The sequence below is a fragment of the Musca domestica genome, unplaced genomic scaffold (genome assembly GCF_030504385.1).
Source record: "Musca domestica strain aabys unplaced genomic scaffold, Musca_domestica.polishedcontigs.V.1.1 20, whole genome shotgun sequence".
Taxonomy (NCBI): domain Eukaryota; kingdom Metazoa; phylum Arthropoda; class Insecta; order Diptera; family Muscidae; genus Musca; species Musca domestica.
In genome coordinates, this window is record NW_026712250.1 from 640,122 (window position 1) to 655,678 (window position 15,557).

General features: G+C 34.6%; 2 protein-coding genes across 2 annotated transcripts; both read left to right on the plus strand.

Annotated features, from left to right (window-relative positions):
* The first annotated feature begins 306 nt into the window (after positions 1-306).
* Positions 307-12,649, plus strand: LOC131802297 (probable citrate synthase, mitochondrial). The gene is made up of 5 exons (XM_059122300.1): positions 307-464; positions 720-791; positions 9,592-9,750; positions 10,739-11,098; positions 11,175-12,649. Exons 2-5 carry the CDS (start codon positions 747-749, stop codon positions 12,003-12,005), a joined length of 1,395 nt encoding a protein of 464 aa, XP_058978283.1. The 5' UTR covers positions 307-464; positions 720-746; the 3' UTR covers positions 12,006-12,649.
* Positions 12,650-13,415: 766 nt separating this feature from the next.
* LOC101888460 (cytochrome c oxidase assembly factor 7 homolog) lies at positions 13,416-14,783 on the plus strand. Its single transcript, XM_005177285.4, has 3 exons — positions 13,416-13,642; positions 13,764-14,053; positions 14,115-14,783. The coding sequence occupies exons 1-3, from the start codon at positions 13,543-13,545 to the stop codon at positions 14,499-14,501; spliced, it is 777 nt and encodes a 258-aa protein (XP_005177342.1). The 5' UTR covers positions 13,416-13,542; the 3' UTR covers positions 14,502-14,783.
* Positions 14,784-15,557: the final 774 nt, after the last annotated feature.

Consider the following 15,557-nt stretch of genomic DNA (forward strand, 5'->3'; position numbering starts at 1 on the left):
AAATGTTACTACGAAAACCGATTTTCCTTTACAATATTGAATAAAATTGTAAAAATGGTAGATATTTATCGGTTTTGCAAAAGAGTCATTATTGTTTGACATAAATAACAGGGGTATGAGCATTTTTGTTAAACAAAATGTAATCCTTTAAGGGACATTTTCATTTATAATTTTATAAATTAATTTTGTTTTTCTATTCTTTTTTTCGCATAATTGAAAATTGTATTTAATGTGAATTTATGCTGCTCTGAATCACCCGGTAATTTGTGAAAAATCGATGCTATCGATAACTTTACGCGAATGATTTTTCGCCATCAAAAAATCGATAAGTCGAAAGTCGACTTACGGATCCCTAATTCACATTTGGAACATTCATTCGCCATTCGCGGGGTTCTTAACAACAACCAACGACGACCAACGGATCCGTGTGTTACGAGATTACGAGAGTGCGAGAGTGTATTGTTGTGAGTGCTTCCATTCTTTTTCTGCTCCGACCACCAAAGAAAGACCGAAAGAACAATTCCTTCCTTTTGACAGTTGTTGTTGCTTTTTGGTCTATAAATCAAAAACAAAAGCAAGCGTGTGCTATTAATTTCTATGAAAAAAAAAACTTGGAAAGGAAAGAAAAAATAGAAATCCTTTAATAAAAACTCTACGCGAATAAGTGAAAAGAACGTGATTTTGATTCCTTGTTCTCCTTTTCTTGTGTCTATTTGTAGGAAGTAAGATAAACCGATTCAAACACAATGTCGTTGTACCGTATTTCAACGCGTAAATTGCCAGAGGCTCAGGTGAGTTACAATAATTTCCCAAGTGTGTGTGTGTGTGTGAGTTAATGCGTGCAAAATCAGAAATTGCCAATGATTTAAGACTTGATGGCGGTGGTGTGATGTGCGTGTACACTACGATTAAATGCTTTGGAAGATTACTAGTCACGTTGTATAGAACCCCCGAAGATTAATAAAAAAAGACAATTCATTGCCGGTGCCACCACCATGTGTATTGATGTTCCAGAACTGTAGCATATTCTCCGATTTTTCCATTGAGCTGGAGTAAATCACCCCAGTAATGTAAACTTTGAACTCTCTTGAGTATTTCGAGAAAGTCATCGTCCCCTTGTTCGCTGCCTGCGTTCCCCTATTGTAGAAATCATTAACTTGAACAGCACAGTGAAAAGTAGGGTTAATCCAACTCTACTATATATTCCGTTGTCAATGTGGTGTGAGTGAGTTTGTGTGTGACACAAGTAAACCGAGATACGCGATTATGATGATGTGTAAACGTGGTTCAGTTTTTTTTTCTTCTTAAAACTAATTATGAATGTGAATTAGGTTTTGTAACAATTGTTTGGTAGTTAGGCTCTTTGGCTGACCTCCTTGGGTTTTAGCCATGAAGAAATGTGTGACCAAAATGATAAGAGCCGTTCTCTACCATAGAACAAAAAAGTGGGAGAATAAGAGAGAGAGTGAGAGTTTTACTACTCTTCACTAGGGGTATAGCTTGCTCATTTGATGGTTTAGAAAAAAAAACTGCCGCCTGCTACTTTCTTTTATCATGCCTTTTTTACGCTTGCGTTGAAAAAATCTCATATCGTTTTTGTTGTTGTTGCTGTTCCATATAGTTTACCCACTGCCCCATTACATAACAAACAAAATTATAATTTTTGCATTGAAATTAGTTGCAATTTTATTTGTTAATATTTTGTGATGGATACAATTAACACGGCCAAGTAAATTGTTAATTTGTGGCGGCACGAATATGAATGACCTTATTTCGCTTTGTTGGCTAATGACAGGTGTCAATAATAAATGTGGGAAAAGAGGGATTATTGGGCTAACATTAAATATAAACTATAATGTTTAGGTAATTCTAATAAACTAATTATAGTTAGATTTGTGCTTTGTTTTGTTCTCGGCTTTTTTTGATAGGTGTGTCTAGATGTTTATGTAACCACTGGGTGTTGATTGCCACACAAGTGTATTTGGAAATAATTGAAAACCGTATATGGCTAATTTTGGGTGGGTATTTTTGACAAAATAATTATATATTGTAATTAACATTTCTTAACTCTCCTGTCCCATAGTTGAAATTTGATTTCTTCAACTATAGAATTGTATCCTACTCCGGCTACTATTTTCAATGGAACCCCTTTTATTAAGTGGCATGTTATTGAAGTTAAAAAAAGTGTTATAAAAACCGACCATACCCATTGTGTAATTAGGAGTAGTGTTTCAAATATTGAATTTTCCGTACGCCCTTAATCCTATAAAATCGAATACTTGCTTTAATTTAAACCTTTAACTAACGAGGTGGTGGTAAATTTTATCCTCCCTTCAAATTTTCTTGAAATTCTCTCTTCTATTGAGATGAATAAAAGATTTGTTTAAATGAAAAAAATCTGTTTTTCTTTTACTTATCGTAATTTAAAATATACAAGTTTATATATATATATAAAAAAAATTATCAAAAAAAAATTAAACATATAACATAACAATTTTTTTGTTGTAAAATTTCGAGGGGTAAAATTTACCGCCACGTTATAAAATATGTCACCTCACCAGTTAAAAGTTAACTAGGGCGATGGGGAATATATAGAAGTTCCAGCATTACCTGAACTGAATTAAATTTGCAAAGATGTTTCTAATACAGCTCATATATAATAATATACGTTATGTAGCCGATATAGTGTGATATAAAACCTATGTATATATGATTTTCAGACTTGAGTGAAGGCAAAATTCAATTTTTTGTTGAAGTTAGTTGCATCTTGGGGGCATGCAATTTAGTGCACCTTTTCCTGAGGAGGTTATCACCTAGGTAGAAATCCATGAGAGTAATGAATTCTAATCAGATTTTCATTATCTCCTAAAGAGTTACCAACAAAGCCGGCCTGGCCGAAATTGTAAATGTTTAAACATTTTTAGGGAATTTTGCTTAAAATCTCTTTTTGTCGATAAAGTTGCTTTTAAGTAAAAAAAATAATAAAATCTTTAATAATACATAGGTACCTAAAAATATTTTAAGAACTCGCAAATTATTTCTTGAGACTATGGCGACATATTAGCATTTATTTTTAAACATTGCTCCACAAACATTTTTTGATTTGCCGTTTTCTCCTCTACTACACGCTTATACGATAAGGTGATTGAACTGCGCTAATAAAGATTACATTCAGATCTCGTTTGGAAACAAGAACGACTTTTAATATATCTACTTGGCTAATTTTGGAACACAAATTTCGCATTTATGTCTTTTGATAAAACAAAAACACATTTCTTCCAGTTTGAGTATAAAGGGGGTAGTCTTTTTTAGGAATAAAACATTAAGTTATTGAGTATTTGAAGAAATAATCTTTAATTAGAAGTATAACCAGAAGTTTTTACAATTTTTTTCCCATTTCAAATTCGTATATTCTTTATGAGGAGAACTGTTTCGTTGTGTGCTATTGTCTTACAAAACATCGTTTCGTTTTCTTTTTTTCAATTGTTTGGAGATTTGTTAACAAATTTTCAATTGTGACTCAATTGTGTAATGACATGGAACCCGACTGTGTGTTTCTTGTTAAAAAGACCTTCAAATTTATCCATATATTTCCTACATTTAGGAAACCGGTTTCAGTCATGTTCTTGAACTTTTTCATGTAATTCAAAATATCTGATTAGCTGTCGTATTTATTTTTACTGCACAAAATAGTTCGTTCGTCAGCAATAACTTAAATCATATTAAATTTATAGTTAGCTCCCTGTTGAAAATTTTCCAACAATCGCATTGGCACTCACAACTGAATAACAATGCTAAAATAATCTAGATCTTTTTGAGGAGATTTTGCTTTTTATCTTAATGACTTTTGGCCATTGGCGTCAATTGGCACGGTTGTTATCTTTCCGCATAGAACGAATGATAAGCAAACACGCCAATGGATTTCAGACAATTTATTTCTTCAAATATTTTTAAGTAAACTGTGTGTTGGGAGAAGAACAAAGTTGCAACTCAGGTACATTTGAAATTGATAATTTGCATGTAATTTACTTATTCGACCGACTCCAGACACATAAAAGCGTTTTGTTGTTAATTTCGATCGAATTCAAAGTTCATTTGCTTTTAGCCTTCGTAGGTATTGTTTTTGTTAAAAATAAAAATCTTTTGGATGTAAAACATTCGTTATGACATCACCACCTCCACCACTACCACACATGTCGAACTGATGTTTTTTTGCTTGTTTAGATAAAACATTTTTAAGTGTTATTAACTAAAATCTGTTTTTATTTGGCCTATTCTAGAAAAGCTTTTCTTTTTCTCTTTGAGTAGAACAAATCAACACAGTTTTCCATCATTATTTAACCCTGTTGGCATAACACATTGCTACGCGAATTATTTATTTAAATATGCCATACATTCAATGCTATCTATATCACAGCAAATTTTCCGGCATTATTTTCTCAGTGACGTAGAGAAATCATGGAAAATGTTTGTATTTTTTTTTTATGGAAACTGATAGGAGCCAAGAGAAGGAGGGGGAGGCACGTGTGTGGATTGGCCAAACTACTCATGAACACAGATAATGACGTTTACATTGTGTCGGCGTGGACGTCATTAAAATTCGCTACGAGTGCTATATATTTATTGCTAATTTAGTGCTAATATTTATTATTTTTAACGTTTTTTCTTAGATATACATATATAGATTGTAAAGTTCCATTTAAGCGGAATATTATTTTCTGATCTGATTTTTGTCTGCCAATTCCAAGTCTTTGGAAATAACCTTTGTTCGGAAATACAACCTTCAGATGCTGGTCCAGAGTTAGGGAGGTCTGTCTGCTGTCTTCCACCAAGCGATAATGTTTAATTTATATATTTAATATTTAAACAACCATCAGACAGTAACTCGTGTTTTTTTTTTCAAATCATGCGTTAAATCGTCATATTCCTGGCTAAAGGTGATAAGGCGCACAATGCCAGTGGCAACGCACTTAGTTTAACCTATACGGAAAGTTCCAAGTTTTGTTTTAGTAATTAACCCCCTGATATTTGGAATAAATATTCTATATAAGTTCAAAATCTTTCTATTGAAATGTTCTTGGAAAGGAGGTCCCTTCCCATATTTCTCTGATTCAAAAATTCAACTTGAAAGCAAATTTAATAACAAAACAAACGTACTCCCCAGAAGTACTTCAGCTGGTCCTCATTTGCTGTACTGTCGACAAACTGTTTTGCTTTTTTTTTTTTCATTTACAACTGTCTGGCCACCACATCTTTCCCCTTCCATATTAATGCACTTCCCTTGACGGGTGCAGAAACGTTCTTGCTGCCACTACAGTTTTGATGTGAGAGCAAGTGCGTGTTTATTTTGTGCGGGGTAAAGGGAGGCAACTGGGTTTGCATATTCAATTAATTTGCGCGCCAGTGTTCCACTCACATTGATTACCACGTTATCAATACTATGGAGGGAGCATACACACAAACTCACAGCGAGGCTCGACACTTTTTCCGCCTTTTTCTTCGGAATTGAAATTTAATAATTCTAATCAAATTAAAACAGAAGACAACAATATGGGTCAATATCAGTGTGCTAACTGGAATTAACCGGAACGATGTGATTGAAAAGTTCGCAGTGTACATAGGATGACATTTGTTCGGCTTAATGAGATTGTAAAGAAGTTTTTGTTTTGTAGTGGAAGGGTGTATCAAAGGATGGGAAGATTTTTATACCATTTCGTTTTGATTGCTACGGTTATTGAACTATTTGGCTGGCTATTAGACATTAGCCTTTATGAAAGTCTTTTTACGCCACAATATACAACAACGACAATTCAGGAGACAAAGAAAATTCTGTATGAAAATGTGATGTATGGCTTCGTGCGGCCAAATATTCGTATTGCTGGCGTCTCGTGGTATTTAATTCTAAAAATACTGAAAAAAACATTTTCATTTTCTTTTAAATGCCTTCTTTGTGTCTCTCTTACGTAAGATAGACATAATTTAAGCATCCACCAAACATATACATATCAACTGTTTTTATCATACCACTTGTGTTCTAGTGGGAGAGTGCGAGAGTGAGCATGAAAATTGCGCACAAATCTGGTCAAAATCATCCCCATGCAATAATAACTTGTTTCAAATGGTTACTACTTTCTAATATTTTTTTTTTGGAATATGTTTTCAATGATATTGGGAGCTACGAATGGAACGAATCAAACTTCGTTCATATCCAATTGTTTCATAAAATGTATTCATTTATATAAGGTCCCTGAACTTAAAACTATTTCATTCAACTTTCGGAAGATAAGAGGTGATTGAACTAGAAATGATGGAAGCTGAAAAAGAGTCAATAGAAATCTTGCCATTCAACATTGATAGGAAAGTAGCAGTAAAAAACTCGCTTTTTTATTTTTATTCTGTTAACGTTTGTTCTCGTTATATTTTTAGCACCATATATTGTTGAGAAAATAGAAATAATAACTGTAATTCATAAATCAATTTACTTAAAATCATATAACAATAAATAAGGAAGTTGAAAATATTTTATTTTCCCAGCACTTATTTATCATTAAATGTCAATGCTGTCATTCAGCCGGCAACAGTCATTAACGGCAGTTGCCATGCTCACGATATTGAAAAAAGTTTGAATGCATTTATTATTGAAATTATTGCTATTGCATGTAGTTTACAGTTGCCAAGTAATCGGCTTTTCTATTGTTTGCGATTTTTTAGGAAAACTTGGAGAAGATCGGTAAAAACTTTTCTAAATGGGTTATTTTTAATACATTTACCATTCGAAGAAACCTCTACAAATTGTGGTATTGGGTGCAATATAATTATCTTTTCCACAAAAATCTACAATTAGCATGCATATAATCCCCTTTTATGACCCTTGCCAGATGACTTTTGGAATAATAAAACTAGTAGCAGCACTCGTAAATATTTCGATTAGAGATCAATAGTTTTACTGCAATCAAGCTTATAAATGTATTAAGAATTTAGTGATAATTATCAGCCGCTGAGAAAATATCGACTGCCTTCCCAACAAAGTCACGGAACCGATAACAGATAAGCATGACGAAGAATTTGATAACGACGAATGTCAACCATGTTAACAAATACTCTTTTTTTTTTCTATTATCTGATAAATGGAAGTACTCTTCTCCAACAAAACAAACACAGAGACGCAAGAAAGGGTTCCAAATTGTTTGGATGATAAGATTTTCTAAAAGTAGCGCCAAATAAATTCCCCATTGAGTTGAGTTGACACACGCATATAACTCGAACAAAGAAGCAGGTATTATGTGATCATTTAATTATCAACGTCATGTGATTTCATTTCATTTTTTGCCATATCATTTTTCCACCGCCCTGATATGTGGGGGGAAAATTAACACAAAATAAATCAAAACTGCACACACTGAACGTATTTGAAAAGCTAATTTAATAAACGAATTTTGTTTGAATAAAAATAAGTATAACTCTGGTGTTTGTTTAAATAAAAAATATGGATAATTTAATTTATATTTTTTTTTTTTTTTGCAAACCTTTACTTTATTTTTCAATTGAATGTTTTTCTCTTTAATTTTGTCTTTCTAAAGAGTAATGCATATTCATTATTAACCTTGGGTGGGAAATAACAGATACTCGTGTTTCTAATGACATCATGTGATGGATGAAATATTTACTCTGAGTTGAAGTCGTCGTACACACATCTATTTCCCCTAAGATATACTTGCATAGAAAAAAAACAGATGTGCCAAATGACTTGACAATAGGTGAAAAATTAAAAAAATGTGGATTTTATTGGGAATATAATTGAACCAATGATTATTCCAAAAATTATGAAATATTGTTCCAATAATAAATTGTAACTTGGTTGCAATCAGTGGGGTAATTAGTTGCATATATTCACTCGCTTCCGACTAGGCTTCTTCCCTTAATGTTTACCGTATCTGACACGATCGCTTGTGTAAATTTGCCGTTGAACCTTGACATATGTACGCTCATAGCAACAAATACACTAAACCAGGAACTATATATAAATATAGTACAGGTGAATGATATCGTGCTATTGCCGTGCTGATTGGCGGTATTTAGACTTTTCATTCTTAATAGGAAAATTTACATTTCTAATAGAAACAAATGATGATGGCAATCACCGTCCACGTCATCAGTCGGTTTCAAATTACAACTTGTTGCAATCGTTTAAGAGAACATTTCGCACATGTTCGAATGATGATACATGCCACCAGAAACGTTAGGAGGCATACATTAAAGCCTTGCGGTTGGTTTTCCATTCATTCGCCGCTAGCTAAGGTGTGATGTAAGTTGTGCTAAATACTGGCCGTTTTGCATATTCAATTACACCGCTGGCTTTTATCATTGCAGCTGATGTTGTTGTCGTTGTTTTTGTATTTGGTTAACGCCTATCTTGTGAATTGCTCTATATTTATAATGATTTATAAGATAATCGTAAAGTGACGTAGAAGTCGACAGCCAATAAATTGATTTATCTAAAAATAATAGCATTTGCTTTATCAATCTTGTCACATTCGCGATCATTGAACGATAAATAATGTTAATTTATGCTGTGTTTAATTGATGGCAAGGTGTAGTGGAACTAGTTCAATCTACATTCTCATGGATCCCACCCCTCTTTGGGGGTGGTCTATTTCCCCATCGTTTTGGGTCATTGGCTTCAAAAACAATACATAAATGAAATAATGATGTATATTTCGGCCACTTAAGAAGAAGGGGAAGAAAGTAGACGATTTCTATGCCAATAAATAGTCCTATTTACGCAGATCTGCAGTCACGATCCATAACAAGAAAAAAAGTCGAAATGTGAAAAAGAAACATGTCCTTAAAAGTTTGAATATAGATCTAGAGACATATCCTTTTAATTTATTTTACCACATTGAAAAGTTAAGAAAAACGCAATGATTTTCTCTCGTTAAAGCTCCATAATTATTCATAAAATTTGTCTGATGGGCGTATTTTTTGTTCCAATTTTTAGCAGAATTTATGTCATTAATTCCCCCACTCGCTGATTAATCAGAGCCCTCTTCGTTCAATCACATTGCAAATGAGACGACAACGCCACGTTTGTTTAGCAATTTTCTCATGGCTTGCCTAATATTTGTATACATATGTATGTATGTTTGTATGTATGTATAAGATAAGCCATTGCTTCAAGTCATGCTCAAAATTATGACACCTTTTATTTCTGTTATCAGTCTCAAAACCCAAAGAAAATTCCCTATGGAATATTATGGCTTATCGTTTTTATTTTCTTTTTGAATGAAAGCACTTTGAAGGCCTGTAACGGACGGACGGACGCGTCATTCCAATATTGACATAGCGTGACAAGTGAATTATTACAACATAGCAAGTGTGATTAGACAATAAACACACAAGCACTCAAACATATCTGAGTATTTACAACTGTCTGTAAAGTATTCTAAACTAAAAAAGAATTAAAAACGGAGAAAATCAAACAATTATCTAATCTGACGCACACACACACAACGCCACACCAATTTGGAATAAAACCTATTTGAATTTTATCATAAACTTTATCTCATTTTTTCTTCCCATATTTTATTTCAGAAATTGAATGCCTTCTTGGCCCAATATGCCCGTTTCTTCACTGCCGATTCCGGTTTGCGTGAAGTCTTAGCCCAGAAAATTCCCGCTGAACAGGAACGCGTCAAGAGCTTCAGGAAGCAATATGGCTCCTTCAAGATGGGTGAAACTACCATCGACATGGTGAGTAAAATATGTCTCTCGCATTAAATAAATTTTGTTCATAAAAAACCAAGAATAATGACGTCAGCAGTTCCTCCATCAAGTTGATAACTATTCAAAAGAAATTGTAAAATTATGATTACGTAATACAAATGAATATGAATAATACTCTGCTGTTTGTCTGTTTCTATTGAAATATCCTCCAATGGAAATGTTACTGGAATTGTTATTATTATCGCGCCCTTCCTTTGTCATCTAATGAATATGGCATTTGTTTTTTACATAAAAAATCATTTTCACTTCAGATGGCCGGTGCTTCTTATGCATTTTCTTTCGATGTTGGAAACAACAACAAACGAATCATGATATTATGGCCAAATGCCAAGCGATTAAATAATAGACAGGGGAATGACGACGACAACAGCAGCAGAAGCAGAATATCATGAAATTGTTAAATTTTCTAATTTTCTTTCAACTGAAATGCCGGTTTCCTCCTCCCCCTTTCCACACACCGCTACTATAAGGCGGCGGCACTTCTAAAATTAAATGTGCATTTTCTGCTTTTCGTGTTCTAAATAATTTTCATGTGATTACACAACGATTCACTTTCTTGTTGTTTACTTCGAAAGACATTGGGAAAGGGGAAATGGTCGCATGATGAATGCACAGACTTTGTTTCAAATCGATTGACTTATATTTTTATGCATTTTTGTTGTGGGTTTTCACCCACCCTCTCCCATTCAGAAGAACTGCATATTGATTTTCGGTTATGTCATTTTTTCTTCTTCTCTTTACAATAATTGCATAATGAGAAAAAAAAAAAAAACGAAACACGAAATGACATTCCGCTTGTTTGTGCCAGTTTTTTTGCTAAATTGTATTACAATGAATTGTGGAACCACCAGGTGGACACAACTTGTCCCAAAATGTAACACATTTTTAGGTCATATATACAACAACAACAAAGTAGCAAATTAGCTTAACCCAAAATATGCCCTAATACTTGCAGATGTATGGTGGTATGCGTGGCATTAAAGCCTTGGTTACCGAAACTTCAGTCTTGGATGCTGATGAGGGTATCCGCTTCCGCGGCCTTTCCATTCCTGAATGCCAAAAGGTATTGCCCGCTGCTGAAGGTGGCGCTGAACCCTTGCCCGAAGGTCTCTTCTGGCTCTTGATGACCGGTGATGTTCCCACCAAGGCTCAGGTCAAGCAGTTGTCTCGCGAATGGGCTGAACGTGCTGCCCTGCCCCAACATGTTGTCACCATGTTGAACAACTTCCCCACCACCTTGCACCCCATGTCCCAATTTTCGGCTGCCATCACTGCCTTGAACCACGACAGTAAATTCGCCAAGGCCTACTCAGAGGTAAGTGCAGAACGACGAGGCGGGTTTTATTTCCGCATGTTTTATTAATGGTTTGTCTTGATTTGTCTTTCTGCAGGGTGTTCACAAGTCCAAGTACTGGGAATACGTCTATGAAGACAGCATGGACTTGATTGCCAAATTGCCTGTCGTTGCTGCTACCATCTACTGCAACACCTACCGCAATGGCAAGGGCTCCAAGACCATCGACCCCAATTTGGATTGGTCCGCCAACTTCGTCAAGATGTTGGGCTATGACGATCCCCAATTCACCGAATTGATGCGTCTCTACTTGACCATCCACAGTGACCACGAAGGTGGCAACGTATCCGCTCACACTGTTCACTTGGTTGGCTCCGCCTTGAGCGACCCCTACCTCTCCTTCGCCGCCGGCATGAACGGTTTGGCCGGTCCCTTGCACGGTTTGGCCAACCAAGAAGTCTTGGTTTGGTTGCGCAAATTGCAAAGGGAAGCCGGTAACAATCCCTCTGAGGAACAACTCAAGGACTACATCTGGAAGACCCTCAAGTCCGGCCAAGTCGTTCCCGGCTACGGTCACGCTGTACTCCGCAAAACAGATCCCCGATATACCTGCCAACGCGAGTTCGCCCTCAAGCATCTGCCCAACGACGAACTCTTCCAATTGGTGTCCAAGATCTACAAGGTCGTGCCACCAATCCTCACCGAAACCGGCAAGGTCAAGAACCCCTGGCCCAATGTAGATGCTCACTCCGGTGTCCTGTTGCAATACTACGGCATGAAGGAAATGAACTACTACACTGTCTTGTTCGGCGTCTCCCGCGCTCTCGGTGTGTTGGCCTCCCTCATTTGGGATCGTGCTTTGGGCTTGCCCATCGAACGCCCCAAGTCCTTGTCCACAGACATGCTCATGAAGATGGTTAAGAAGTAAATTATTAACAAATACCGTACACAGTAATAAAACCAAAAACTATTTCTAAAAACAACAACAAAGATATCTGTCAAGTCTGGAGGAACTCGTCAAAATTATTCGAAAGCGTACACTGATTTCGAATTATTTTGATTGTATTGCCATGATGCGAGGATATATAACTAGAGAAGAAACCACAACAAAACAACAACAAAACACATTTACTTAACGAATTAATGCTTAATTAATTTTAATTTAATTTAAATAATACAACAAACAAACAACAAAAATAAAAACCCTAAAATAAACAAAACATGTTGTGAATATTATTTGTTTATACAAAAGAGAAAATAATAGTAGTAAATCAAAACGGTTATACTCAAAAACTGTCCTTTAGCTGTAATCAGATTCAATATTTTGGATTTCCTCATAAACAATGTATTATTATTATTTTTTTTTTTTCAATTATCAAAGCATAATGCGATAGGTGGGTGACCTATCTCACACCTAAAATATCTAGAACAATAATCTACCAAATGAAATTATTCAAATATTTTGAATAAAAACAAGTTTGTAGTGTTCATCGTTGTAATGAAAATGAAACGTGTAGTTGGAATTTTGAAAACAATAAAGTAATTGAAAAGAAATACTATCTTAAAATTAAATGACATTTATTCATGTATCAAGTTGACAATACACTCATTATATAGAGTTAAAATCTATTATTTATGACAAGTATTGATATTCCATAACGTAAAGATGTTTTGGACAAGTTGAAATTTACTTGATTATGGCATTTCCAGCGGTGTATTAATAGTACAACGGAAGGTCACGTATTGTGTTCAAAATAAATAAATAAAAACTGAACAACACAATTTGTTTTATGACTTTTTTTCCAGTACTAGTAATTGTAGAAACTTGTTATAATTGGGCTTCAGATTTACATGCAAACTATTTTTGGACTTAAATAAATTCTTCAAATATAATTTTAAATTAGCATTACAAAATAAAAAAAATAATAAAAATACAATAGAAACCTTATATTGGCCATTATATAGCTATTTGAAATTCGAGGCTTTTTTGAAGTTGAAAAAATGACCCTTATTCTATTTGTCGACGGGGTATGTTGGGAATCGTTATTCTAAGTATCAATATTGCCATTTGTGAGGTTTATCAAACATTTTCATAAATTAGTTGGAGAGTTGACGGTGTTGTCGTCAAGTAGAAGAAGGTTGAATACCTCTCAATCAATCCCTGAAATCCAAGGAATCCCCTGTAATTTTTGCTCCATGTGAGCAGTACAGCATTACAAGCTTAAATGTATCTATAGCACCCTAGTCAATTGTTTTCTGTGTCAAAATTAGACTGTTAATACCCTATACAAGTTCAATTGTTCATCTGCATATCCCTACCTGTTGACAACTTTTCAATCTGTAGAACCCTTAATATCCACAATGAGCGCCGTTTCCCCGTGATTGGTTGGCTTTGTATTTATATAATAATAAAAAATAAAAAAAGTAACAATTAAGCCGGACAACATCAATATCGGGAACAAAATATGGCCTACGATCTAAAAAAAGAGTCCGACGTTAAGGAGTACATAGACAAACTTGGAGTGGAGTACCGCTTCGGGTGTTATTCTGAAAAGAAACCGGAAGGTGGGAAGAGTTTTAGTTTAGTTTGTAAAGATTGCAGATTCTAACCTCCTTGTTTCTTAAGAAAAGTTAATAACACATTGCCAAAACTCTGGAATTAATTTTGTGCCTTTTCTTCTTGTAGTCTGTCATTTGCTGGGTGACTATTTGGAGGGCATCAAAAAAGATTTCGAGAAAGCCTCCAAGGTATACAAATCGACATGTGACGATTATGGTTACGCAAAATCCTGCTTTAAATTCGGTAACTATAGCTTCTTGGGTAAGGGAAAGAGCGGAAGCAAAGGAGACCCTAAAGCCGCCTTTAGTTACTACGAAAAGGGTTGCAATTTGAATGATTCTGATTCCTGTCTGCACTCTGGTCTTTTGTTGGTGTCTCGTTCTATGCCAAAGGAAATCGACAGAGATGTCCAGAAAGTGAGTAATATGGAGAATGAATACATTCCATACGATCAGTGAAACATTTACGTTTTTCCAGGGCTTGACTTACCTGACAAAGAGTTGTGATATGAACAATGCCACAGCATGTTTTTACTTGTCTGGAATGCACATTTCGGGTGTCCAAAGTAAACCCGAAGAATACAATCCCCATGCACCACCAACAACCCAGAAACCTGTCAAGGACAGCGATTATATTGTACAAAAGGACATGAAAAAGGCATTTGAGTTTGCGTTTAAGGCATGTGAACTACGCAATATGTATGCTTGCGCCAATCTAAGTCAAATGTATGCGCGCGGTGATGGCACCGAAAAGAATGAAAAGGAAGCAGAAAAGTACAAGAAGCTTGCCATCGAAATGCAAGAAGAAATCAAGAAGCAACAGCAGACTCTACAATTCCAACAAGGCCTAAAGAATCCGCAATAATATTGCAGTGCAACATTGTTGTACCGATGCCTATGAAGAGCTATACCTTGGAGGCAGCATACAATTGTGTTTACTTAAGCAATGTATATACCCAACGTTTTATTTCCAGGCTTTCCTTATGACGCCTTCTTCGAGTACGAAGTTAAGATATCCTCTGCAACTATTTTTCAGTTGTTATAGTTTGAATTTTGAATTGACGACGGTACAATATGATTAGTTTTATTTGTTACGTTTTTCTTTTTCTCTTCAGATCCCACGTATTAAGATAAAGTAATTTTTTTTTACAATAAAAGATATAGTTCTTTTGTTAAATTTTTAGTTATTTGCATTAGAGCATATATAAATAAACGTATATATTTTTGAAAATGACAAGTAATAAAGGAAAACAATCGAAAAAATGCATTGCTATTCATTTTCTTAAATGAGTGGAATCATGCGAGCAAACGTTTGAAGAAATAATAACTTATTTAGCTTTTTTGTGATACACAATACTTTGCAGACGTTTCTGCATCCTTCAAAAGAAAAAGAATATATATCTTTTAAAATGAGTTAGTGTGGTGAAAACAGGGACCAAATTCTCTCATTCCTTATTGAACATTTTTCAATAGATACTAGTTTTAATAGTTTATCTTGATGTAAATTTAAATTTTGATAAAAAAGTCTTCATATCGAATGTTAAGAGTTGAAGGTACTTATTCCAAAACTTTATTTCGATCGAAATTTTTTCGATGAAAGAATTTGACCCCTGTCCTTTGAACTTCTGGAATATTGTAAGTTTATACAATATGAATGCTACTACAGGGAAAAATTTGCAAAAACAATTTGGAAAGTAACGTTAATGGCGATGCTACAATATTTTTATGGAGAATCAAATATACCTTAAATGTGGATTTATATAATAGAAGCTTTAAAAATATTAAAATCTGGAGTTTTTACTGAAAATTGTACTGTACTCCTTCCCATTTTAAATATATTTTTGTGTTCTCTCCTCAAAAATAGCGTTTTTGGAAGAAAAAACTTCCCAACAAATTCCAATGGGATTAAGCAAAGAATTAA

Excerpts from the sequence above, each read along its gene's own strand:
- LOC101888460 (XM_005177285.4), top strand. The coding sequence starts at position 13,543 with ATGGCCTACGATCTAAAAAAAGAGTCCGACGTTAAGGAGTACATAGAC. Across the intron at positions 13,643-13,763 it reads TTCTGAAAAGAAACCGGAAG|TCTGTCATTTGCTGGGTGAC; the intron begins GTGGGAAGAGTT and ends TTCTTCTTGTAG. Across the intron at positions 14,054-14,114 it reads TCGACAGAGATGTCCAGAAA|GGCTTGACTTACCTGACAAA; the intron begins GTGAGTAATATG and ends ACGTTTTTCCAG.
- LOC131802297 (XM_059122300.1), top strand. The coding sequence starts at position 747 with ATGTCGTTGTACCGTATTTCAACGCGTAAATTGCCAGAGGCTCAG. Across the intron at positions 792-9,591 it reads GTAAATTGCCAGAGGCTCAG|AAATTGAATGCCTTCTTGGC; the intron begins GTGAGTTACAAT and ends ATTTTATTTCAG. Across the intron at positions 11,099-11,174 it reads TCGCCAAGGCCTACTCAGAG|GGTGTTCACAAGTCCAAGTA; the intron begins GTAAGTGCAGAA and ends GTCTTTCTGCAG.